At 39.0% G+C, this 27516-nt stretch overlaps 1 protein-coding gene across 5 annotated transcripts in view; it reads left to right on the top strand.

Moving 5' to 3' along the window:
- CDK14 (cyclin dependent kinase 14) overlaps positions 1-27516 on the top strand; it is a 296945-nt gene that overhangs the window by 192234 nt on the left and 77195 nt on the right. For all 5 annotated transcript variants that reach the window (XM_088533551.1, XM_088533554.1, XM_088533553.1 and 2 more), the window contains 2 exons: positions 7581-7644; positions 21729-21777. In XM_088533551.1, the coding sequence (XP_088389677.1) occupies positions 7581-7644; positions 21729-21777 (113 nt within the window). The remainder of the gene's footprint in view (positions 1-7580; positions 7645-21728; positions 21778-27516) is intronic.

Here is a 27516-nt window from a genome sequence, read left to right on the forward strand (position 1 = left end):
TGTGCATATGTTGTTCCTTGTGCAGAAGGAATGACAAGTGCTAGGGCACCATCATAATGAGATACACTCATTCCTCAGATGTGCTGTGCCCAGGCACTAGGCCAGAGACAAAGGGTTTCCAGGATCCAAGAACAGCGTGTCTCACTGCTTCGGCGTGGATTTTGCTCTGGTAAAACGTTGATGTGTTTCTGTGAAAACTAAACCCCTGGGCTGGATTCTGAGGTGCTAATGATCCATGCCAGGAATGGATCTGATGCAAAATGCACTGGTTTGTTTAAATAGTTTTAGTTAAACAGTGGTATTGTGAAGAAATATCATTTTATTTCAAGTAAAAATATTCTCTTTGCTATCTTTATTATGATTCATAGAAATTACATAAATTTGATCTGTACATTATTCAAGTGAGCGTTCTGCTTGAGTGACAGCTGTGGGCCCTTAAATATCCTGCCCAATGAAATAGTGTGTCTTAGCCCATGCCAATGAGACGGGACAATGTGACACGCAGCAGGAATGTGTGAGCATGAACGGTGCCAGCTTTGTGGTCTTCGAAAATGGCTGTGTGCCAAAGGCAGCCTTGCTTTTCTGATGTGCTCGTGTTTCCCAAACCTGTGTACTCCCTACCCGGAATTCAAATGAACCAGCTGCTGGGCCAGCACAGCAGGGTTTGCAGAGGTACATTTTGTAGAAGTCTCCCACAGATTTTTGTCTTTTATTTCTTTTTCAGTTAAAAAAATCAATAAAAAGAACTTGAAATAAATCTCTAGAAGGTATATTTAGGAGAGGACTGTGTCTGTTTGGGTGGGCTATTGCAAAAGCCTTACAACACAGAGAGGATCGCAAATATGAGTTGCAGAATGTATGCCTTTTTGTAACCAGAGCAGATTTTAAAGGAGGGGTAAATTAGCAAAATCTGCGAGCAGGGACTCCTTTTGGCAGAAAATTACTCTGATCCTTCATGTTCACAATGAAGGAAACTGCTCCGTTTCTTCCCAAATGGTAAGGAAGAGAAGTCTCATTGCAGAGGAAGCACAAAGAAGCAGGTGCTTCTTTGCACCAGGTCTTCCTTAGTGAAACGATTCTGGCTTTGTAAGCTTATATGAGCAGTTACAAGCAACCATGCCAGAAATGCTCACTTGCCTTTTGGAAGAGAGAAGATGAATCTGTTGAGGGCAGTTGTAATCTTACGCATGGGTTTCCCTCCCATTTTTTTCCTTATCCACGGTTTCAAGGTGTATAAAAGCTTACAGGGTTTCTTCTTGTCTTATTAAGCATCAGCCTCGGCCTGTTGAGCTGTCTTGGCTCTAGATGCAGAGTGTCTGTGGCTCTAGATGCATAAATTGGAAATGTTTAACTCTGGTTTAATGTCTAGGATGTTTTCATTCTGACATGTAGATTGTTTGCTGGTTGAAGGAGACAACTAAGCACAGGGGATTAGGAAAGCTGGAGTGACAGGTTCACACTTCGTCTGCTTCCTCCCACTGTAGCATGCAGCAGCGCTCCCAGAGGAACCCTCCTTTCACTTCTGAGCTGAAAACATGTCTCCTTTCAGCATATTCTGTGGGTTTGTATTAACTTGTAATTTATCTCAGTTGTTGCTTTTTTTTTCAATAGTTTGAAGAAATGTGCAATCTCGATCAGGAGTCTGCCTTTTCCCCCACTTGTTCTTGCTAATCTCACATCTCCTATCTACAGTACAGACCTCTGTTTTCTTTTCTCACCTAATTGAACAGCTAGGGACACTGACTGATGAAACCTTCCCAGTGCTTTTTTGTTGGTTGACCAAAGCAGAGGTGGGGGGTGGAATGGAGGGCAGAGTAAAACTACATGATAAAAATCATCTGTACTAAAATACAGTTTTGAGCCTTAGAACAAGGGAAGACCCTGTAGTGTCCTTTCTTATCGGAGGAGACATTCTTTTCCCCAGAGAACTGCATCCTAAACAGCAAGGTTAACAAAGATTAGGAAAAAGAAAGCAAAACTGCTAAATTCGTACTTTGTTTCCTTGTCTATAAAAAAGAGTTAATGCCCAGGATGCTCTCAGCAGGGCACTATGCCTTTTGTGCCTTCATCACAGGATCTCACTTCAGTTCTTTTAACTTAGAATTAACATGGATTATTGTTAAGGGGAATATATGGCATTTTTATCACACTTTTAATGGGAAGACGTTTTAAATCTCAAGGACAATGAAGAGGAAGGAAGGTGGTCTTCATTTTCATCTGTCCAAATAAATATATTGTTGCCATCTTAACTAATAGACCTTTTTGCTAGGGAGCAATGAGGTGTCTTTTCACTCTCCGTAAGAAACCTGCAATATCCAGTACTTTCCTGAACTTAAAATTTGTATCTAATGAGTGTGCAAAGGCGTTAAACAAGCTGACAGATTTACTGTCCCTTAAAGAAATTGAGTTGTTAAGCTCCTGCTGTAAAGAAAATGCTGGTATTGAGACAACTCCATTTCTATCTCTATCTTTTGGGTATTAAACTTGACACTCAGCTGTCATCCATCATGGCCAGCAGAGTGGAAGGAAGCAGAGCTGTCAGTCAGCAGGCTCTGAGTCAGCGTGCATAATGTACAAACAGGCTGGGGAGCCTTTTTAACCCACTATGCTCAGACCGACTGCTAAGGTGAAGATCCCTTCAGATCTCTGCTCACTGGTGTTGCAGGGTGGCAACACAGCACTGGCACTGCCTGGGGAAGATGATGTGCTCGAGACCTACCGTAAAGGTGAGGCCTCAGGAGGGGAATGTGAATTACCTTTCCTTTAACTAAAATGGAGAGGACTCTTAGGCTTTTGGCCAAGTTGCAAGTTTAATGAGAAGTGTACATTTTTGCAGAATATAGTACATTTTTCTTCACTGAAAACAACTGAAGCTGCTCAATCTCACTCAGAAATAACAGATTGCTAAAGTGGAAATGTTCCTGCTCTCCTCATTCTGTTCTCTTGATTAAGTCACTTCTTTAGACAGCTAGAATCTCCCACAGTGTGTAACAGTCAAGGAGTCACTAAATGCAGTATGTTTTACCCACCAAATAGGAAGACCAGAGCAGAAAACATGATAATTTTGAAAATAAAAAATAAAGTTTGAGGACCTTTTTCAACAATAGCATCTTTTTATTAAAGAAAAAAAAGATACTCTTCTGAGTTTTGTTGTTGTTGTTGTTTTGTCTAAACTTTGCTTATTCATCAAGTTGACCTAAGGAAGAAACTTGCAAATTCAGGATGTTGTTTAGCCTGATTTCTGTACGTTTTGTCTCAGAAGAGGCAGCTCATTTGCATGCTGGTCTTGTTTTCTGTTCTGCTTTGTTACCAAACTCTGCATAATACCACGGGGTGCATGTTCTTTGTCCTGTTGAACTGCAGACCACCGTCGTTCTTGAGGGTTATTGTATCTAACCAAGGTTTGACTATCATTTCTAAAATATGCTGCTTTCTATATTCAAGCACTGTAGTTCAAATAGAAATGCTTGTTCTTTACTAAGTATGCCAGCACTTGCAGAAGAGCTGGTAGGAAAGGTTTGCACTGCTGTTCATCTCACAGCAGATTCAGCTGACCTCTCTGGACACCCTGTTACCCAAAATGACCTTATTGCATGGTAGTCATAGGAGAGGTTTTGCATTCGAAGCAGAACTCAGGACAACATGACTAATTGTGTTGATAGATTGGCGTAATGCTGACCACAAAATAATAACTTCCTTCGACAATGGGAAGCTTATTAAGTAGTTGAATAATGAGGTAAAAAGCAAAGCAGAGGTTAAAAAAAAAAAAGCAACATTTTTTTTTACTTAATTAGTTAAGGCAATGCAATAGAGCTTAATATATTTTTTTGCCTTTCCTGTGCAAACTGTCTTGCTTTTCTGTGGAGGTTTGAGCCACAGGTTCTCCTTTCCTAACTTTATGTTGACTGTGGTTGCCAAACTGTAACAAGGTCAGTAAGGGCACTTGACCCTCAGTACCCTGATGTGTTGTGAATCTGTTATTTTAAAATAAATAGACGCACACCATGCAAACTAGATTAGAATCTGCTCCTGATTCTGAACTGCAAGTTTCAAATGAGAAGTTAAGGTCATCTTATCTGGTTGTTAGGGAATAAATGGGCCCACAGTGTCTTATGTTTTCACTGTATATGGTGTGGAACAGTGAAACCCCAGTAGGCTTTGAGGTTTTCATACAGAAACTGTAACCAACTTTGCTGATGACAGACTTGGAATTCATTTCAAATTTGAAAGCTGTAGATTATACTTCTCTCAGTAATTCCATTAAAAAGAGTATCAAAACATGAAAGTTGAGTTCTTACCTTACTGGCAAGCAAATTCAGTCTCAAGTTAGTCTTAATCTTTCAAACAACCCTCATAATAAATAAAAATATTATTTCCATTGTTGAACTGGGCTTTGATTGCTATGACAGTGATTTATTTTCATATTTTGAATAGTCACAAAATAGAAATTAAAAAGAAGCAGAACTTTTGGTGGCATATCTGGGACTTAAGTGCATGGAAGGACAGTTGAGATTAGAAGCACAGCCCTTGATGGTTCTCTCTTGCATTTTCCCTCTTCCACAGACTTGCTCTCCAGCACGTGGCTGGACAAGCAGGGGTTGCTAGAGCAGGATCACCCACATGATGAACCCATCAGAAGGTGCCCTTCTGTAATGCCAAGCTGTTGCCAGTGTTTCAGTATGGAACTGGAACTGTGAAGTTCATGTAATGCTCAGGATTAAAAGCAGAAGTCTGTTAGACTCTTCCTTTCTCCACTAGCTTAATTTCCCTTTTAGTCCCTTTATTCTCTTTTTTAAGCCCCAAAATGGGACAGATTCTCCTCCACTGAAATCATTATTAATTCCATACTTTTTTTATCACAGGTATCAAAACTGAGTACTTTATGTTGGCTAATACCACTTCATCAAAATGGGATCTACTGCTACTGAAAAGCATCACTTTTAAGGTGATGCTTACAAATCACTTGATGTTGACATACCTATGGCCATTAACTGTTTCATCTTATTAAAAACACAGTTATTTAATGTTGCCATCTTCCTTTTTTTTTTTTTTTTTAGTGCTAGTTACATATTGCATATTCCTGAATTGCTTATGTTACAAATTGTATGGTAGAAGGATGATCTTTATACTGTTGGTACAGTGTGTTACAAAACAGGGTCTTGCCTGTGTTACCACATGCCCTTAAGAATGGGAGACATTTCCTACCTTATCTTGGTTTCATAAATGTTCTACTTTTCACTGGAAGTTTCAGATTTGTTGACTGGCTTTAATATTCATCTGTGCAGTGTATTAGCTGTCTCTGCCTCATCTAAAATAACAGGCAATTAAGGACCCAAGTTGAGAAGGATGTCCTAATTTTCTTTTATTTATACCATTTCGTGAGAGAATTTTCCTTTGATTTGTTGAGATATGCTGACAAGTTGACAAGCTTATTTTCTAATGTAAATTGGGAGTCCTTAAGTGAAAATCTCTGTTTTTGATCCACGGGCTCCCTCCTCTGGTGTGGGAGGTGTATGGCACCATCCGGCTACAAGTTTGCTTTATACAAAAGTTGGGTTATTCGCAAATTCCTTGCAAAAGCAGAATGCTTTGATGGTGACACAGTGTCAGGATGTCACCTACCTCCTCGTTCTTTGGTCACAGAACTGTGTTCTCCCAAACAGCAGCAGTGGAACGAAGGCCGATACTGAGAAGAACCCGGGTCTCAGGGTCCATCTCTTCCTATTCAAATGCTGATTAGCTCATACTTCACAATATGGAAAGCAATATTTTGCAAGTAAAATTTGTGAATCAAAAAGTGAAATATGTGAACTTGTATGTCCAAATAACCATGTGAAATTGTTCTGTCTGCTTGCGTGAATGTTGTCACCTTTGTTTCTCTGACACCTTGGCCTCCTGCTTTGAACTCCTGCTGATCATGCAATGCCTAGAGTGGACTGGTTGCTTCCTGTATTTCTGGTGTTAGAGATACTGTAAGCAGAGGATCTTTAACTTGATATTCTCAGGTTAGAAATAATGTTTACATTTGTTTTGTAAATCATTTGAAAATCTTCAGGTTTACAGAATACCTTGTAGATGCAATTAGTGTTTATTTAACTGATACTTCTTCAGGTTTTTAAGTCAATTTCTAACTATTATGAAATAAGTATGGCAGACTCAAAGCAAACATTTTTTTTCCAGTCTTCATTCTAAAACAAAACCAAAAACAAAAAAACAAGCTTTAATTTGTAGACAAGAGCAGAACTTTACATAGCTTAGCAAGTGCCACCTATATTCTAGAGTGTGCCTTCCTGTAATGCTCTCAATGCATAGATTTATGGCAGTGGACACAATAAAACACTCAAATTCAAATGATGCAGAGCATAACTCTTGCAACCTGCCCCTCACTTTCACAAATCTCTGTATACTGGACTAAACAATTTAAAATTAACTTGTTGTCCATTTTGTACCGTGTGCGGAAGACCATACAATATCGCAGTGACCTGAGCTGCACAGATCTGAAACACAGTCTGCATTCTGGTAGGGGTAGGAGGCTTTTACACATTTATGGCAATGCAAAGCCAGCATCAAACTGGTGTGCAATGTTTTCACTTAAGGTATCAACTTTTTATTCCAGGGCCTGAGTTTATGACAGATATTGAAAACAGTCCTTAGAATTTTCATTCATATTAGAATGAAAATTAGTAACAAGGAAGATCTTGATGTTGAATTACCAAATTTCACAAGCCATTCAGAAGTCTATTTCTAGAGCTACTATTTTAAGTGCTCCTTATACCTCCACTTAAAGCAAGTGTTGACAGTTGTGTCTACTGAAGCAAAAACAATTTTGGGAGAATTAATTATAGCAGCTCTCTCAATGTAGTTATTATGCACACCAAAGATACAGGGAGGTGACCTTTCTGTGTGACCACAGGATATAAGATGCACGTGAGAAATGTTAAGCATTTTGCTGCTGAATTATAGGCTGAAGGAAACTACCCTCATAGAAACAAAACATAATGCATGAGGCAATAAAGTTAGTACTTTCTAAAGGGTTTCTGTTTTTATGTATACTACCTCCATTTAGAATAAAACCTTTTGTTGTATGTTCTTGTCCATGCTCTGCTCTTGGTCATCTCCTTCACCATCTCAGTAAATCTTCTGCCCTCACATCTGTTAGGTGTCCGCTCAGCTTACTGAAGCTTACAGGGATCTAAGTGATCTCTGAGTTCAAAAATCTGACCTCTGCAAGCATCAGGATTCTGTGATGTACGAGTGGGTGACACTTGTCAGTAGCTTTACCGTGTATGGGTTAAATTGGCCATCTGATTTCCTGGCAGGAGCAGAGCCCTGTTTATGTGCTTTACTGGCTCCACCAGCATCTTGCTTTGTGACCATGACAATCCTTTGACCTTCGAACACTTTCACTCCTTCCTCTTCTGCCATAAGTAAGCACATTTAAGGTTCAGATTGTAACGTGCAATGAGCTCTTTGAAGGAATAGGGGTTTTTTTATGCATATGCTATGAACTGTCAAGTATTTCCCATTAAAACAATATTTTTTTCTTTTTTTTCTTTTTGTTTTTTCCTTTTTGTGCACAGGTCCTTGGAACACCAAATGAAGATACTTGGCCTGGGGTCCACTCTTTACCCCATTTCAAACCAGGTAAGCATAAGCACCGAGTTCATCCAAATTCTCCTCTGCCTGGAAGCACAGGACACAGGTGTAATCACCATGGCTGCAGGTTGGGAACTGGCTTGTGAAGACAACCTGTGTTATTTTTGGCAGCTCTTAATTTATTAATGAATCTCTGCAGTGCTGCTTCAGAATGATCCAGGAAGCACTGCACAATGCACTGCTTCAAGCTGCTCACTTTTTATGCACTCTGTGTGTATTCTTTTTTGTGTATAATTTCTTTTGCTTTCTTTTGCCTTTTTCCCCCTCATTTATTACAGTGTAAGTGCTGACCTGCTTTTATTGTGCTATATTTTGCTATCACTTTTGTATTGCTGGTAGGCTGACTTTCAGTCTTTTTATTTTTTCTGTCCAAGGACACGTGTATGTATGTGTGCATATACACAAACACACATATGTGATACATACATGATCCTACCAGTAATATGAAAAGTAGGATGTAGACAGATAGACACACATGCACACCACCACATGGGAGAGGTGTGAATGATGAATGAGCAGGAGACATGTTGGCTGGTGAGTATGGTTAAATACTGGGGCAGCTTGACCAGAGAGGTTGGTGTCTCCATCCTGCTGAAAACTTGCCTGGACAAGGGCTGAGGGACCTTAACTAGGTGGATCTTCTTTGAGCAGGGGAAGAGGGTCCTTTCAGTATGGATTATTCCACAATTCTGCAATTAAAGCATTAGGCTAAAAAGTATTTCTTAATTAATGCAAAGGGTAGGGAGGGATATTAGGTGCTTTTGTATGAAACACTTGATTTCCAGTATATTTTGGTTGAGTCTTCAACATATAAGCACATAACTAAAGTTATATTTGCGAGCTGCCCTCCCTGTGTATGAATGAGTGGGTGACAGAATTTCATGCAAAAGGGACATTTCAGGAGTCCTACCTGCAGACTCAGTTAACTCTCAGTAAATTCCTGGGTCTCCTTCCCTGCAGGCAACAGGAGTTTCTCATAAACTGTAACAACCTGGCATTCTGTGTCATTTAAACTAATGTCCAGTTCCTCTTCCAGATTAGATCTAACGAAGATGGTTCCAGGCGGTCTCATTGGTCACGTATGCAGTATCCCAGTGGGGTTTTTTGGGCAGCAAAGAAGAGGAAGGTGGAGTAGGGGAGTTGACTAGCTCAGAGGTCCAGGCCCCTCTGAAAATGAAAGAGAGAAACTAATATGTTTAGGAACTTATTCATAATAATGCAGGCAGACCACTTCTTTGAACATTATTTTTCCGTCTCTGTCCTAGTGTGGTTATACTTAAGGTTTTATATGTAAAATCCCTCTCTAGCCCTCTCTAGTGAATTACTAGAGAAAACTTCTTAACAGCTATAGTTTTCTCACTGTCATTAAATTTACAGGCTTTTGCATTTCTAGTTCTTGGTACTGATTACAAGGCAAGTATGAGTAACCTTTCAAGTCTGTATTATGCCAAAAAGAATCATTTTCATAATTTTTTCTAAAGTGTATTATTAAGATTTAGGTTTGCTGTAGGTAACAGACTGTCATTGCTGTTTAAGCAATAACATAAGCATAATTAAATGAGGGTTGACTTGACTAAATTATTTGTCTGAAAAATGTAGGTAAGTTATTAAAAGAAAGACTTGCACCTAGCATCCTTGAAACATCAGGAAAAGGGGATGTGAGAAATAGCTACTTATCTTAAAAATGCATGAATTCAGTCCTAGCATTTTGCATGATAATAAATCTAAAGAGTTTTTAACCTGATTTCAACAAAAATTTTCTTCAAATGTAAAACTAAATGCATATGCATGGAATCCTTATTAAAAATACTATTTTTATACAGCATTCCAAAGATATTGTTCTTATCTGAGAACTGTGAGAAAAAGGAGAAAGCATGGAGTTTGCTGCTTTGGTTTGCTCTTCTTTTTATTCTACTTATTACAGAAAAGTTTTGAACAGTAGATGGCAGCCAAGAAACTTCCCAGTTTAATTCTACTCTTCAACTTTCATGAGTGTTAGGGGATGTGGGTTTATTAGCACAGAACATCACGATATAAATCCACAGTAGGCATGTCATTAAATCTAAATTTTAAACAGGCATTGGGTTAGATTTGCCTTTATTTTCTCTATTCCAGAGTATGATTTTTGCCATCTATGAATACCTAGGAGTTATACAAACGTAATATGAGGAGAGGATGAATGCTACCTGCAAGACAGAGAGTGGTCACCTGGCGGTTCACCAGTCCTGCATGGTGCCCTCTCTGTCCTCTCGACTCTCTTCCACCTCTGTGAAGTTTACAGATTTGCAAGTCAAAGTAGTCATTATCCGGGGTGGATTATTTAATCTTTCTAGGGCCTGGTAACGCAGAGTGCTGAGCTCCTTAATTCCCATACGCTGTGGAGGTCTGGGAGTGCTCCAGCGGCAAAAGCTCTGCACTGCCGTTGTTTGAAACACGTGTGTTATATCCTGTGCTGCCTTCCCACCCCCTCCATCTTTTGCCTCATGGCCCTGACAAAAGGATGCATTTTTCTTTTGCTTCCTTATGTTTTTTTTCTGCTACAGTAGCAATCATCACCTGGACAAGCAAAAATTGCCTTGTGACTCCCCGAAATCAAGTAACTGGACTTTTTGCTGATAAAATGTGGAATAGTTAGAGGAACAAAGCCGACCACCTCTGAGATGATGCTGAGTGCCAGTTCTGGGGCAGGTTGTGCCCAAAGTGCCCTCGCCTGTGGCTTGGCTGGAATTGCGCTGTTCGCTTGTGCTGCTACGGTGGTTGGAGCTGCTTGGTCATGGATCCCAGGATCTCTGTGACTTCTTTAAAACAAACAAACAAACAAAACAAAACCAAAACAAAAGAGAAAAAAAACCTCACATTTTCTTCATGCCTTTCTGTGCTTCTGTGTGCAGCCGCATTGTCTCCTCCTGCGCTTCTCAGCCAGCCATGCTCCCCTTCCCAGGGGTCTGAAATTGCTCTTAGACCCTCTGTCTTCGTCAGTTACACCCTAGAAAAAAAAATTGGGGTGTTTTGGACAGAAACACTCTATTTTCCATGACTTCTTTGGAGCAAAAGTGGTAGAGTTAATACTTTAATTTACTTCTCAGAACAACACATTTAAAATGACTTAATCATCTTCTCCTTTCCTTAGCCCCACAGCACTGCATAGGGAATGTGAAATAGTCTCACCAAATCTGAATGGTTTACATTGTTCTTCAAGACTTGCAAAATTACTGCACTTATATATGGATTATGTAGGGTAAACTTGGTTTCATCAGATACATAGTGCCAATGTTTAAGGGTTGGATAGAATCCCAATAAAGTAACTCCTATGATCAGTGTGAAATGTGAATTTTAAGACTGGTAGTTGCGAACAGTAAGTGTTTTGAGAAATGCAGAGACTGCTAGTGAGGAGAATATCAACATCCACTCAGGCAACTCTCTGATGCTATAAACTGTGTTGTGTAAGCATAAAGCAATGGAATTTAACCCAAAGAATCAATAAGAAATAGTTGCTCTAGTTAAAGAAAGCATTAAGTGGATGTAGAGCTGGGAAGAAGAAGGAAAGTGAGAACAAAATTCCATTATATTTCTTGTTTGCATACAGACTGAAGCAACTAGTTATTAAGCTGTGATTTGTTAGGACACAGTCCGTGCTGCAGGAAGCTAAGCACGTTCTACTAGGAGAAACAAGTAATGTCTGAAAAACACGGCATTAGTTTCTTTTCCCCTGGACTGGCCAAGGATCTGATTATCATGGAAAGCTGCCAGTGCATAAACAGCCATGATCTCTGACATCTTAATATGGGGACGCTTTTCTAAAGCTGAGTAAGAGCTGCTTTTGTAAACCATAGGTGGCCCTAGGTCAGCTAAATTGCTAACCTCGGTGATTTTAACAGCCTATATTTGTGAAAATAAAATTGTCATTATTTGCTTTGCCATCAAAATACATTTTTTCACTCTTTTATCTTCCTGCTTTGAGATCTTAAATTATTTTCTATCTTACAAATATTGAAAATAGTATGTGAGTTATACAAAGCTGAACTCTGCTCTATTTTTGAGTTTTCTCTGTCCCTCAGTCCTTGCAGTTGGTGTTTGCAGATCTATGCACCTGTGCATGTAGTCATGCACACACATCATGTTAACTAAACCACTTCCTTTGTTGAAGGTGGGGAGAACGGGGGAGGTGCCAGAGGACTGAAAGAAAGCCAATGTCATGCTGGTCTTCAAAAAAGGCCAGAAGGAGGACCCAGGCAACTACAGGCCAGTGAGTCTGACCTCCGCCCCTGGGATGGCTCATCCTGGCTGTTGTCTCCAGGCACGTGGTGGACAAGAAGGTGCTCAAGAGTAGTCAGCATGGATTCACCAAGGGGAAATCATGCTTGACTAACCTGATAGCCTTCTATGATGGAATGACCAGCTGGATAGATGAGGGAAGAGCGATGGATGTCGTCTATCTCGACTTCACCAAGGCTTTTGACACAGTCCCTCACAACATCCTCCTGGGCAAGCTCTGGAAGTGTGGGATAGATGAGTGCACAGTGAGGTGGATTAGGAACTGGCTGGATGGCAGAGCCCAGAGAGTGGTGATCAGGGTGCAGAGTCCAGTTGGAGGCCTGTAGTTAGCGGTGTCCCCCAGGGGTCAGTCCTTGGACCAGTCCTGTTCAATTTATTCATCACTGACCTGGGTGAAGGCACGGAGTGCTCCCTCAGCAAGTTTGCTGATGATACCAAACTGGGAGGAGTAGCCAATACCCCAGAGGGCTGCGCTGCCATCCAGAGGGATCTGGACAGACTGGACAACTGGGCGGTGAAAAACCTCATGCAATTCAACAAGGCCAAGTGCAAGGTCCTGCACCTGGGGAGGAATAACCCCAGACACCAGTACAGGCTGGGGACTGACCTTCTGGAGAGCAGCTATGCAGAGAAGGACCTGGGTGTCATGGTGGATGATAAGTTGACCATGAGGCAGCAGTGTGCCCTCGTGGCCAAGAAGGCCAATGGGATCCTGGGGTGTGTTAAGAAGAGCGTCTCCAGCAGGTCGAGGGAGGTGATCCTGCCCCTCTACTCAGCCCTGGTGAGGCCACATCTGGAGTATTGTGTCCAGTTCTGGGCCCCACAGTACAAGAGGGATGTGGAGCTGCTGGAGAGAGTCCAGCGCAGGGCTACAAGGATGATCAGGGGCCTGGAACATCTGCCCTACGAGGAGAGGCTGAGGGAGCTGGGCCTGTTCAGCCTGGAGAAGAGAAGGCTGAGAGGGGATCTAATCAGTGTCTATAAGTACCTCAAGAGAGGCAGTGAGGAGGATGGTGCTGGCCTCTTTTCACTGGTGGCCACCGACAGAACTAGAGGAAACGGCAGGAAACTGAAGCACCAAAAGTTCCACAGGAACTTAAGGAAAAATTTCTTAACAGTGAGGGTGACAGGAACAGGCTGCCCAGAGAGGTTGTGGAGTCTCCTTCTCTGGAGATCTTCAAAACTCGCTTGGACGCAGTCCTGTGCCACGTGCTCTAGGTGACCCTGGGTGTGCAGGGGGGTTGGACTAGATGACCTCTAGAGGTTCCTTCCAACCTTAAGCATTCTATGATTCTATGATTTCCTGTACTCTCAATTCATATTTGGGGCTGATATTTTGTAATCTCTATCCTGGGTAACTAAATAGAGATTTATCATTAGGGGTTATCATCAGTGAACAGTCAAAATATTACAGAAGATAGGTGAGGTAATGCTGGCCATGCAGAGATGTTAACTGTCGGGGAGAAGTAACTTGGTAGTAGGGTTGTAAGACTGTAGAGTAGTAAATATTCATTCTGTTCTAAACCCAAATAATGTAAGCATACAAAGAGAGTGTCACAGTTTTTTTTTTTTTCTTTTCCAGGTGAAACTCCATATGGGGGGAGAACTTTTTTCCAGTTTTATTTTTTGAATTTAATAACACTCCTTTTAAAAACTTGTTTTCTATCATGTAGGCTCAGGTCAGTTAGCTCTCTTTTGCTTCCAATTTTTCCCATCCAGTGGTGGAGAGGTGGTCAGAAATTTAAGAAAATGATCATAAAGCTGTAATATTATAATATTATAGGGAATATTAAACTAAAATTGTGTCAAATTAAAGTTAAAGCTTTTTGTGTTTGGATAGCTCTCAGTATGAAAGCATTCCTTTAATAATGTGGATAGTAGTAGCTCTCAGTTATGTGCCTGTCTGATGAAAAACAAGGTCAAGCCTGAGCTGTCTGCTTTGAGGATGATACTGTGCAAATGGGAAAGGTCTGAATTGTGTCAGGTGCAGTTGTAAATGAGCAAGAAACATTTTGTCTTTCACAGCTTTCCATTTCCATCCCAGTTACAGTGGTGGCAAAGGAAGTTCTCTTTGAAAAAAAAAAGAGATCTCTTTTTAAAAAAAACGTGGTTGATGGTGTGAACCAATTTTACTGATGAGAGAATGAAGTGAGGGGGTGGGTTGCTTCAAGAATCACAGTTTCAGCTCTGCAATACTGTTCTGTTCAGGAAGCCCCGAAAGACACAAGACGAGCTTGGTTTTGCATAGCTGCATTCTTTATTGGGGGATTATGCCTCTTCCTGATCTCCATCAGTAGGTCTTTACTCAACGAAAAGATGCTCTTTCCAGGATGCAATAACTCAAAACACACAATGCCACCCACATGACACTGTCTCCTTCCCCTTTATAGACTCACTGAGCCCTTATAAAGCAGGAATTGAGGAGAGACAAGAGGGGATGGAGGGAGAGGATGGGAACTGAGGTAATCTTTCCCAAGAGAAACCACAGGGAAATAGACTGGCTTCCTTTTTGCAAGTAGATTTGACAACCAAGAAAGCTGAGTTTAACTCATATGATTATTATGCAACTCCAGTTGTGATTGCACTTGTAGAAGCTCTAATTGCACATTAGTGCTGCAAAGAGCACTTGAAAATTTTGATTGTCAGCATGGGCACTCGTCTTTATAGCTTTAGTTAACATATTTCTAAGAATGAATCTATAATAAATATATTGTATCTAAGTCTTGCATATTACAATGCAGCATTTGCCTCTTCAGACATTTAGTTTGAATGTAAAGAAAACCCATTTAAAGCAATCAGTGTATTAAACTTTTCAAAATATTAATTATGGTGATGTTTAAATATTTACATTTAAACTAATCACATATGATTTTAAACAGAGAAGCACATTAATCAACGAATGCATATTAGCCAGCATGTTTTGATTAACAACATAAAAAATGCCTTGAAGTCAAACTGCATTTTAAGTTCTTTGGTGTAGACTAGAGGCTGGTTATCAATAGTGTTAAAAAAGGGCTAAAAAAACGAAATGTAGTCTGTTTCTAATTCCTTATGTAGCTTTCCTTGCCTATTCTAGGGTTCTCTCAAGGCATATATGGCAAAGGTATAACAGTTCATGTGTTTTTCTGACTGATAAAAGAGAAAAAAAACCTCATCTTGTTTTATGTTACTTAAAATGCAAGTGCTTATTTTTTCAATTCTCACAGCAGACCAGTAGCTCCTTCAGCGGTCTGCTAATAAGCTCACTAGTGAGTTCTGCTGAAATTCTCTTCCGTTTGAACCTGTCCTTGATGCGAGGCTGTCAGATGGAGCCTGCTTATCAGGCAGATAATGATGTTTGCAGTGGAGAGCATGTAGGTATATATGTGGGCACATAAGTATGCATGCATAGCATGCACATAGAATAACAGTGATGCTGTGGAATGGTTGTCTAAAGGCAAAAAGTGGCATGGTTTGCAGAAGTGTTGTTGTTTATGTGGATACCTAATACAACTGGGTGGATGAATTTTCAGGCACAGGCGTCTCTTTCCCATCTGCTGAAACTTTAGACTGAGTATAATTTAGGAGCAGTTGCTCTAAGGGCATACTTTGGTGATGCATTAGCTTTGACAAATGAACAAGCTGAAGAAATTGCTTGCCTATCCTATCTCTTGATTTCTCACTTCTGCTTCCATTTTGTAGTTGCTTTTGCGATAGCTTTGTTGCTGCTGCTGTAGGTGGGCACCAGCGTCTAAACCTCGGTGGTACAAGAGACTTGGTGGGAATTATCCTCCGTAAGGTCAGGAGCAAATGAATATTTAAAATGAAAAGCTAAACCCACTCACTGCCAAAATAATGTATGTGTAACTGCACCCAATGTCTCTGAGCGTGTCACTTCAACCTTCCAGTAGAGTGAATCTTAACTCCTGGACTCATCTTCTGAAGGTATGAAAGTGGATTAGCCTGCATTTTGTTCTATGTTCTTTTAAAATCTTAAGAGTAAATAGCGTGCTACAGGAAGGTAGCAATTGGTATTTCTTTCCGTTAAGGAACATTAATACTTTATGTATATTTGCTCTTTTTCATGCAGTCCTAGGAGCAGAGTGGGGATCTCTTACACAGCATGTGGTTATGAACAGACCATTTAATCAAGGATTGACTAGCTTAGCCTTGGTAAATACATGTAGGTGCTAGGAGATTTAAGCAAAAATTGAAGTATTTTATTCCTCCTTTTGTTTCATGTAATGAAACAGCCTTGACTGCACTGAAACACAGTACACATATGAAAAAACCCTCTTTAACACTGCAGGATGGTTGCTAGATGAATATATTTGGGCATATATTTGATGAGTATATTTGGGTGAAAATTCAGAGAATACATTTTTTATTTTCTGAATTTGTTCTCAAAAGATTTGCAGATATTTAGTGTTTGCATAAAATAAATTAAAAAATCAACCTTTAAATTTCAGATAAGTTTGCCATGGCTGTCTTTCCCTGTATTTATTTGAAATAAGCCCATGTAATCAGAATATCTCAAAAGGTTTGAACTCTACATTCTAGTTGAATTATAACAATTCAAAATATGCCAGAGAAATCTTAATAAATATACAGTCTTTTAGGTTTCTTTAATCTAAATATTGATGAAAGTGAGCAGCTACCTCCACAAAATGGTTCAGTGAGTGTTTCTGACAGTGGCTTTACATATATTAGAATATAGTTATAAGGGCAGATGATGATGTACTTGTCTATATAAAACATTTGCATGTGCTTGTTTGTCTTGCAGTTGTGGGTGAGCTTTGGCTGCTGAGGCTTCCTTCCATAGGCTTGGACTGTGTCATACCTCCAGTGCTGCTGCTGGTCATTAGTGATGTCAGGCAAAGGTTGCTTTTTTGTGTGTGTGTATGAACGTATTTAAAATTAATGGGAGTATTCATGCTAATTCTGCAGTACTTCAAGGATCTCACATGTAGTCAAGATCTGCTGGCTGATATTATTATTTTTTTTGTCAGCAAATCAGGGATGATACCTGAAAATAGGTACCAAAATTGATATGTTTTAAAACATCATGAAGTTTAATTTATTTACTGTAAAGGAGAACCTGCCAAGTCATCCTTAAAAGCCTGAGTAATTTGTTTATTCTGTAGATGAGAAGGGATTGGAAGTGTGTATACAGGGAGGAGTTCTGTCATGTGGCAATGGCATAGAAAAATAATAAATATTTTTTGAATGCGAAAATAGGTAGCATAAAACTTATTTCCTATATTGTGTTGGAGGTTACAAATTTGTCTAGTAAGGGAATGGATGCAAAAAACTTGGACTGCTAACTATCTATTTGTACAAAGTGTTTTGATTAAAATGTGAAGTTAGAATGTTACAAAATCACAGTTGCACAGGCAATAATTAAAATGCTTAATTCAGAGACTTCAAAATGTATTTTAATTTATGGCTTTCTGATGGTTTCTCACAGGGGTAAGGTTCTTTCTTACACCTATGCTACATAACTGTTTTAACATGATATTTAACCTCACTGTTTCTTTTGGCAAATTTTGAATATGGCACCAAAATCAGGGGAATGCTTAATGATGGAAAGCAGAGGTCACCTATACAGAGCAACTGCCATTATTTTGCTGTTGTTCACTGTCACATACGTATTGCTTTATATTTGATAATATTCCATTCATGTAGTAATAAAGAACAGAGGGCATCCATACAAAGGAATGGGAGTTGTTCACTAGGAAAAGTGGCTTGGAAGAAAGCTTGGATTTATGACTGGGAGACTGAATTCCAGGTGTTGTTGGATACAAGCAAGAGGTTCTCAGATAAAGTTGGGAGGTTAAGTTACCACTTTATTTGCCTGTGTTGTGAGTATTATATCAGTGTTCATAAGTATGTTCTAGTCTGCTTTTATGATGCAGGCCTTAAAGCAGGAGGAGGTACAGAGCAGGATCATGATGGAGAATTTGTTGTAGCTTCTCTATTGTTTTGGAAATTCTGAAATCAAGATTGGCTTTTTTTTTTCTTTCTTTTATTTCTCTTTTCTACTCTCCACATAAGAATTAATTTGGGAGAGTACTGAGAGCCAGGACGCACATGAGGCTGGGCTTGACTGCCGCAATATCCTGCCTACTTTTCAGTCTGTCAGTTTTAGCAAGCTTCTGGCTGCAGGTGTGACCAAAATTTTGCATAGAAAAGTCAGACCTGCATTTTATTGAGAAGTGGTTCCTTTGCTTATGCAGAGTTTAAAGAAAGGAACTTCTAATCTTTTTGGAATAGAGAAGAAAGAGCTGTTAAAAATGGTTGGAGAAGCAAAGTCTGAAGTCAGGCAGCATATGAATGGAACTTGAAATTAAGGATCCAGGGCTAGAATTTGTCTCTCTGTAGACAAAAGGTTTTGCCCTTCCTGTGCTTTCTGCAGTTCTTTCTCCCTTACCAGAGAAATATGACGAATATCATTTCTAAGGAGGTTTGGAGCAGAGCAATAGATTAAAAGAGAAGATTTCTTTGAGGAAATTGTTTATTTGGCTTGTGCACATCCCTTTTAATGGCATTTATATAGTGGTTGCAGTGTACTCCTCTGTTTTAAGAACCCACCTATCAGAAAAATAGTTTTCCAGTGTCTTTCAGAACAAAACTAGGTCTCTGGACATTAGAACTTGAAGCCTGATTTGGCCAAGAAAGCGAATCAGTGTTTCTTCCCATGGTGGAAATAGATTAAACTGACTGAAGTTCAGTCAAGAAGATATGTTGCATATGATATTTCTCAGCTGCTGTACGTTGATGTAGCTCTGCTGCAATCAGTGCAGCTCTGCCAGGTTGAACCAGCTCAGTATCTGACCAAACATACTGCAGAATGACAAGTGAAATCAAGATACTTCCACAGATCCGGGTTAGCTCTTCGGCAATGTGTTCAGTTAGTTCAGTTCTCTTTCCACCGAGTACTTCTCTGCCCCAAAATAGACTAACATGCAAGTCTGCACTTCATTAGCTGAGCTCCCAGGTGTGTATCAGCCTCGTCATTAGCAGCGCTGTCTAGCTGCACATTATTTCACAGTCCTTTATCATAGGAGAATGAACAATCTTAGAGCCAGACTATTTTCTTATAGTATATGGAAAGTCTTTATTTTCTTCCATTTTTTTTAAGGGTCAGTATTTCTAGCTGCTTGTATAGACATCTATAATTAATATTTATAAACTTAAATTCAAGGTTGAGCTCAGGTCTTGCAGGCTCAATATTGACCTTACCAGAGCTCAGGTTTTTCCTAGTGAGAGCAGTAGCTGAACAAATCCCGTCTGAATTATAATGTTCCTCTCTCTTGTATGCTTGGGTCATATTTCCAATGCCAATATGATGCTCGAGCTACTTATTAAAGAACATGTAATTCAGTAGGGAATTATTATACTTGTACTGTTATATATTAAAATCTATTCCTGGGCACCTACTCCTGTGCTGTATTGCCCATACTGAGGCACGATTGTGTGTAGTAATGATCCTAGCTGCTTTGCCCACTTGATTTAAAGGTCTGTCTTTGTGCATTGACACATTTATAGTAGAGCTATTACAGGCAATATGTAATAGGGATAGAAAAGAGTTGGCATTCCCTATAGTTTTTATCTGGATGCCTCAGGTGTGATTATTTATTTTGTTGTTAAGTGCATGCAGAAAGTTGTAATGGAATCTCTTCACTTGCTAGTCTCTGTAGGAATGTGCACAAAAACTTATTTGCTTTCCCCTTTTATTATTATTTTGTGCACTTGTAGTATAAAGACTTAACAGAAAAAAAATCCTCAATTGTTTAAATTTATTATCCTTTTTAAAGTTCCATGAGCTTCCAAGTGGTTAGGATAACTGATTTTATCAAAATTCAGGACAACATCAGTAATGTAATAATAGATGTAGCTATATAAATTCTAATACATATAGCCATGTAGTATGGAAGTATATGGAGCAATGTGTTTTCTGTTAGTCAGCTCTACCACATGACCTATAATTTCCATTTTCCAAGATTTCAGTCCAAAAAAGAAGATGTATAACACAGAATTCTAAAGGTAAATGATTCATATAAATTTAACCTAATAATTTTAGTTTGCTGAGTACTGTGTAATGATAGCAGATCTGTTAGGAGGCTGAGAGTTGTCTCTTTTCTTAATTTAATTCTTAGTTCTTAATTCATGTTGTAATGGAAATGATAACATGGAAAAGTTTCCTAGATACAATTTTCATAATCATCTACAATAGTCAAACAGTTTCTGAGTGCACAAACTTTATTGGTAATGTAAAAGCTAAAAATAAAAGCCTTAACTTCTGTTTCTTATGTTCAATCTGTATTTAAAAGGCTTTACTGGTGTGACTATGTAGTTAGTGTAGTTTGGGGATTTTGCTGAGAAAATTATTTGGGTAAATATAATGTTACAAAAGTGTTATTTATAATTTATATCTGTGTTAAAATTAGTTATAGGGATGTAGCTTCCAGTTTCCAGTAAGCTTGTCATAGTTATATATATCTAGCAGGGAATGATTTCATTGCTTTGATTAAAGCAGCAAAACTTCCAAATGTGAAGTGGCCCTTCAACAAGAGTTTACAGCGGTACCAGTTACCAAAAGTTTTTAATAGTGAAATCGGTGAGAACTGACATTTTTGTATACTTTTTTTTTTCATTTAAAGAGAAAAAAATCAGTACGACAAACAAAATCATCCACACTGATGCTTGTCTGTTTGGATTTGCACAGTTTGCAGTGTGTATTGTTGCATGTTCAGAATTTACTATATTGCTATAAGGCCTGTATACAAATAAAGGCATTTGGCACACATCCCCCCCCAACAAAAAAAGTTTCATTTGTTGTTCTTTGCACAGTAAGATTCATATATGTAAAATAGTGTTGTAAATGTGTAGTGTTCCTATTAAATGCCGTTTTCTGGGGTGAAAGGGAAACAAAAATGAAAATGTTTTGGGGGTTTTCTGGAATGTTTTCTAAATACAGGATTTCTTCAGACAATCAGTGCTGGCACACTGAGGCAGTTGTCCAGGGCAAGTACCAGTCTGCACAGTGGTGTTTCAGTGTGATGGGGCTTCATGGAAAATGGATTTGTCCCCCTACCCCTTCCCCAGGCACACTGCATTTTTTTCTTCCTGACATGCTGCTCTTCCGAGATCTAGCAGAGTGCTGCTGGCTCTTCACTTCTGCAGCAGTTTTCATGGCATCTTCTCCTCCTACTCCTGAGCAAGCATCATCTTGGTAGTGGGAGTACTACCAAGTGGTAGTTGGGTACTTATAACTGAACTTAAGAACTTAAGGTTTGAGTAAATAAGCTGTCATTATTCTTGTTACCTCTGTTGATTTTTGGTATGCATTCCTTAGAAAATCAATTCTGTGCGACAACACTGTTTTGGTCTTCACTGCACGTCGAACAGGCCCACAGCTTCTCTTACATTTTCTGAGAAACATGGAATTGCAATGGAGAGGTCTCAAAGAATTGTATTTTTGATGAAGAAAAATAGAATTAATTTTAGATTTCAGGTATCCTGTCTTTTTTTTTTCTAGCAGGCATAAATACTTCAAAAGTAGTTGTGAAACTTATTTTCCTTTTCTGGTGATGCCAAAGCAAATTAAGTTCATGTCATAATGTTTGTTTTTACCTCTTTTTTGTTTTCTTTGTGTTCACATAGCAATTATTCTTACGCCTTTTTTCTTTCTGTTTCCCAACTTGAGCTGGAGTAGCTATAAGAAGTGGTGAAAACTGGGAATAGATGTGCTTCTTTGAATAAATTCCTGGTTTTAGCATAAATAATTGAATGTCCTTCTCTTTTTTTTATTGCAGAACGGTTTACACAGTACAGCCCTAAAAACCTTAGACAAGCATGGAATAAGTAAGTCTGTTTTTTTATTACTCTTTTGACTCTTCAAGAATGTAATTCATGCCAAGCTAAAGCCATCATTGTTAATTTAAAATGGATTTATCCTTTTTAAGTACAGTACAAATGTGGAGTTATTGAAGCATTATTCTTCCCCATTTCTATTAATTTTTATGTTTTTTGAATTGCCAATTTTCTGTAAATAGGGAGGAGCTGTCTAGTATAATATTTTCTTGGGTATGCCAATTGCTGAGTTTCCTGAACTCATTGAAGGATGTGTTATTGCTTTGAATTGTGTTTTCTCTGTTCCACTTTAACAGTAAGAGACTTTTAAATCTGTTTCTAATCAGCTCTGAGGCTTGTTTCCAAATAACCACCCCTGTTGCAAGGTCTGTCTTTTCATTGCTGTGAGCTAATGACCATATTGTTATATGTTTTAATTATCTTGTCTGCAAATGTCAGTAAGAATTCACCTTATTTTTTCCCTTTAATGTTTCCTTAAATTTGTCTCATCTATATCAGACAGACACTGATACAGAAGTATTATTCTCAAAATGCAGAAAGGTTGCCTATAATGTCAGGATTGCCTAACTGATCATCTGTGCAAAGCCTACTAGATGATGTCCCACTGCACAAAGAGTTTATGTAACAGTACAGTTAAGGCAGCACTCTATTGAGTGATTAACTTCCTTTTTATATTTCAAAGAAAGCGAACAGAGTTTGAATTGTATGGACAATAGAACAGCTATTTACACACACTGTATTTCCTTAATAAGAAAAATTATTAGAATTTTTCCCTCTTTGACCAAAGTTCCTTGCTGAGCCAATTGCTGCACCAGCATTGCTCTTTCCGCTCCACACTCACTCACCGAGGTAAGGGCAAACTCAACAGGAAGCTGAAGCATCTCCTCCCAGTGTAGCTCTGAAGTAGAAGATGCAAAATATTTTGGTAAAGGCGCGTCCCTGTTACAGGAGAAAAATGTGGTAGGTAGAGTTAAAGTTGGAATTCTTCACCAACAGCATCATTTATTAGCAATGGAGTGGGTACACAACTCCACTAATCATAGCACGGTCATTTCCCCAACATGTGACTAGATTTATACTCATCTTGATGATTTATACTCATTTTGATGATTTATACTCATTTACTCATGCTACTCTTATTCCTTCTCTTATACTCCTTCCTACCCAAATTTATTGGGGTACATGGCCATTTGTAGTTTTAAATTAGTTTTAAACTACTGTCCTGTTTGAAATTGTGCTTAACTAAGAAAGCAGAAATCTCCACTAAAGTAACAGTGCATAGTTAAAATTGAACATTAGTTGTTGGATGTTATAATGTGGAAGGTTTATCCTTGGAGTCCAAACCTGTGCTCCTCAGTGCTGGCTGTCTCACACGAGCCTGCAGCTCGCTCTGCATTGCGCCTGGGTCCTCTCCTCCCAGAGTAACTTGCTCTTTCCTGGGGTACTGATGAAGCCAATATATTCACCGAGGTTAAGTTTCAGCTACCTAAGTTAATCTTTCTGCAGTTCATGGAAAGATTCCTGGCAAGTCCAGGTCAGGCTGTGAGGCCAGTTTGGTGGTGCGCGCGGAAGAGACAATATCCTGTTTGCTACAGAGGGAGCAGCACTAGGGAGATTAATCTCCCTTAGGTTGCAGGCAGCTTTCGTGAGTACCTCACACAGTTGCCAGGTCATTTGATCATTGTAGGCATCTTTTAATATTTGAATCTGTGTCAGAGTCTTGCTTCTTGGAATAATAAAATTCCATGAAAGTCATAGCTTCCATTTAAAGGTAAGTTACTAGAATTATCCATGTCCTGTCTTTTAACAACAAATGAACTTGCAAGTTCCCATTTTCTTTGAAAGTAGCTAATGAAATCCAAAAGCTTGGAAGAAGCAATTATATTACAACATTGGCAATTATATTTGGATTGGGAAAGACGGACAAGGAAACTAATATTGATGTGAATGTTTTTGCTTGGGGGCACATGCGTGTGTGAGTAATGTGCATAGATACTGGCAAACTATTCCATCCATTCTGTAGGCTTGAATTGGCTGTTTTCCAGATTTTAACAGCAATTAGTCCTGAACCTAGCAGTATCTACTATGTTTAAGTGTGAATAATATATTTTAATTTAGAAAGTTGCCCTCTCATATATTTTAAAAGAATATTGTGTGAAGTTTCTGTTTTTTTAAAATGTCAAAAAAAAAAAAGTTTGCTTTAAACAAGCTCTCCGTCTCTAAGACTTCGTAATTGACACAGGTTATGATCACAGCACAGGCTGATTCAAATAAGACCAGGGCCTTTTCACTTCTAAGAAACCCCTTCAAAAATATTTATTCATTTCCAGTGCTCCATGCATAAAGGATTTGCAATTTTTCGGCATAAATGAAGGGATTGAAAGACTGAAAGTAATGACAATGCATAGAATTCAACATTCATATGTGCAGTTCTGCTATAATAGGGAATTTTGAGCACCCCAAAATTATGTATCATTTACATTTAAAATGTTAAGGATTTTCTGTTCTTTTAGTCTTTATCTGTGCACTGTATTAGAGCCCAGTTGCCTGCCTGTAGTTAGGGGTGTATAAACATTTCTGTTATAGACACTGTGTTTCCAAGGTTTATAATCCAGCTATAAAATTTAACATAAGCCCTTCGTAGGCAGACTAATTCATTATAGAAAATTTCTTCCTTTATTCATGTTTTGAAAAGCAGCAGTCTCTAATCTTAAAAATTCCTTATCGAAATTCAGATCTAACGTCCCGAAGACTTCTGGGTTTTGTATTACACTAAAATGCTTTGCATAGGTGCTTAACTTCCAGCTTGGTGGGTACACTTACTCATTTCAGTGGTATCATTTCCAACTATTACAGCTAAGGACGGATGTCAGTCTGCAACACAGGAAGGTGCTTTAGAAAATCTCTGCTGCAATCTCTATACATCATCAAATATGTGCTTTTTAAGTATGTTCTAAAGCATACACCAGGATGTTTTTTAAGAGTATGTGACTATGTCTTTTAAAATTTATTTTAGTTTGAGAGAGAAGGCTATATAAATGTTGACCTACAGTTGACACAGCTACATTAATTTCTGCGCTCCCAAGATGCACTAGAGATTTCTGCCCACCGCTCGTCCATGTCACAGGACCGGGACCGGGGCACTCCGTGATTCCTTTTCCACTCACCTCCTTACAGGAGACCAAGACAGAGAGACTCACTAGCGTCTCCACTGAACAGTTCCTACAGCCCCTATTCCAGCGCCAGCATTCCAGTGCCAAATACTTTTATCTTCATAGCACTTCTCTGAGGTGAATTCCTCTTATCACATTTTAGAGATGGGGAATTGAGGTACAAAGGCATTAAGTAATTTGTTACATGGAAACTACCACAAAAACTGTGTAACAGAGCAAGAAATCGAACTTGGTGCTCCCAGATCAGAAGATAACAGCTTTAATTTTCTAAACATGCTGAAGTTTTCTCCCTTTACTGTAGCATCTTTCAGAACTAGGTGCAGTATCTTGTTTGTGTGCACATTTTGAGGCCCCCACATGGAAGAGTAAGAATATAGAGGAATCCTCAAAGAGGTTTACCTCAAAATATGCATGATTATAATTCAATTTATGTGAGGATAGGTTACTGGAAGGAAAGATAACAGCCTTACAGATGCTACAAAACCAGCAGACTTAAGGCAGAAGGAACAGGGGCCAAAAACAAGAAAAAAACTCTACACAGGTAGTAGATTGGGGAAAAAAATGATTGCAGCCAACTGACCCCAGCTTCCAGGAGCTCTGGAGTTTGGAGAGGGAGCCAGAGAGAAGAACAATGATGTGTCCACGCTAGTGGTTCTTTAACTACCAGGCTAACTGAAAGCATGGAATGTAATATATAGTAAATTATAAACTTGAGACAGTGGAAAACCATGTCGATGACAGCAATGTCCGTGAAACCCAGCAGGCTCATTATTCGTAAAGCTCTTAAAATAGATTAGGTCAATATTTGAGGGTAATTTTGGGAAGCGTTTGAGGGAAATAAATGTAGATAGCTGAAGTAGCAAATTAAGTTCCTTGGTGACTTTAAGGCTCAGTTTCTTCACTGGTTGGCAAAATACAGACAGTTCATAAAGAAAATATTTACAAGGTACCATGTGATGTATACATTTTCTGTAAAATGTTAGGAAACAACTTGCATTGACATTTGCTTCTATATAATTTGAAGCTTCACCTATACTGCGTGAGCAAACATAATTGGAACTGTGATTATAAAATACCAGTCAGAACAGCATTAAGATGTGGTAGTCTGATCATCTGATTTAGATCACAACAAAATAATTTTTTACCAGCTGTGACCGGTAAAATCGCTCTCTTTCCATCTATTGAGGGGTCAGACTGGGCAATGATGACTTAAAATCGTACCTGTGCAGATGGGGGAGCATGTGTTGGTCAAGGGCAGATGACAGAGGTACAGCTGCACTGGGGCCGGCTCCACGCTGCCAACGAGGAGTCGCTGGAAGCTGTGGGGTGAGAAAGGGGAACCAGCCCCCAAACGAAAAGATTTTCTAAAGATATTTATGATTTAGAGGCATATAAACCTGTTTCTGGCTCCCAAGGGACTCCTTACTTTATGTGATATTGCTGTACCGTAAAACATATATATATTTTTTCTCATTTCCTGCTTTATTTCATTTGTTTCCCATAAACACCCTCTTTGGCAATCCTTTCTCCTTTTTTTTTTTTTTTTTTGGCTGGACAGCCTTAAGGAGTCCGTCACAGCAAAAGCTATGTCAATGTACAATAGAAGCAATAAATCACGTGTCAGATGATAGTAGATTTCTTACACTACTGCATTTTATTTAAACGAACAAACAAAACAAGTAAGTGAAACCCCGGCAGTGTGTGACCCCCTGAAGCTGTCCCCTCCCCGCGAGCGGCCCGCTGGGGACCCGGGCCAGCAGTGAGACGCTGCCAGCGCTAGGAGGAGCGCGGCCGTTGGCACCGCGGGGCCGCTCTGCTCCTGGGGCTGCCAGAGCTTCTTGTTACAAATATTCTTCTGACACCGCTTTGGATTTTACCTCACTATTTTACGCCAATCATTAGGTTAATTTCAGGGCAGTGGAAGCTGCTTGTTTACACTTAAGTGCCCATTTTTTGTGTGTCTACAGCTATAAATTGCACCCGCTTAATGCCATTTTACATGATTCTGGCATCATAAAGGAGCTCACTGCAAAGGAAAGTTGATCTTTTAAGTTCTCAGGCCACTGTACAGGTGCTTGGAGCTACAGTTGGAATGTATTATATATTTTCTCAGCATTATAGTAATGATTTATATTATACTGATTGAAACCAATGATTCAAAAAAGATTTTTGGAGTTTCTCTATTTTTTACTTTTGCCAAATTTGAGTAATTCTTTATGCTTAAGCACTTTCACTCTAATTGTAACTCTGCTCAGATGTTTTAAGTTTTATAAGTTGAAGAGGAGGTTATTCCTCTACCTAAGAGGTCTCACTGATAGAATGTTTATCCTGACATCCAATCTCAATTTATTTTTGCTTTATCCTTAATTCCCCCTTTTTTGTGATATTTATAGACTTTAGCTATTATATTACATCGTCTTGGCCAACTTAAAAATATTAACAAACCTCTTAAAATGGACCACTATATTTAGAAAACAGCAACAAAGAAAGTCCTTGTCCCCTCTTTGAGACTCTGTGTTGTTTCATTAGTAAAATTATAGTGTTACTCTTTATCATT

The sequence above is a fragment of the Tinamus guttatus genome, unplaced genomic scaffold (genome assembly GCF_059628265.1).
Source record: "Tinamus guttatus ecotype Peru unplaced genomic scaffold, ASM5962826v1 Tinamus_guttatus_pri_ptg000509l, whole genome shotgun sequence".
NCBI classification, from domain to species: domain Eukaryota; kingdom Metazoa; phylum Chordata; class Aves; order Tinamiformes; family Tinamidae; genus Tinamus; species Tinamus guttatus.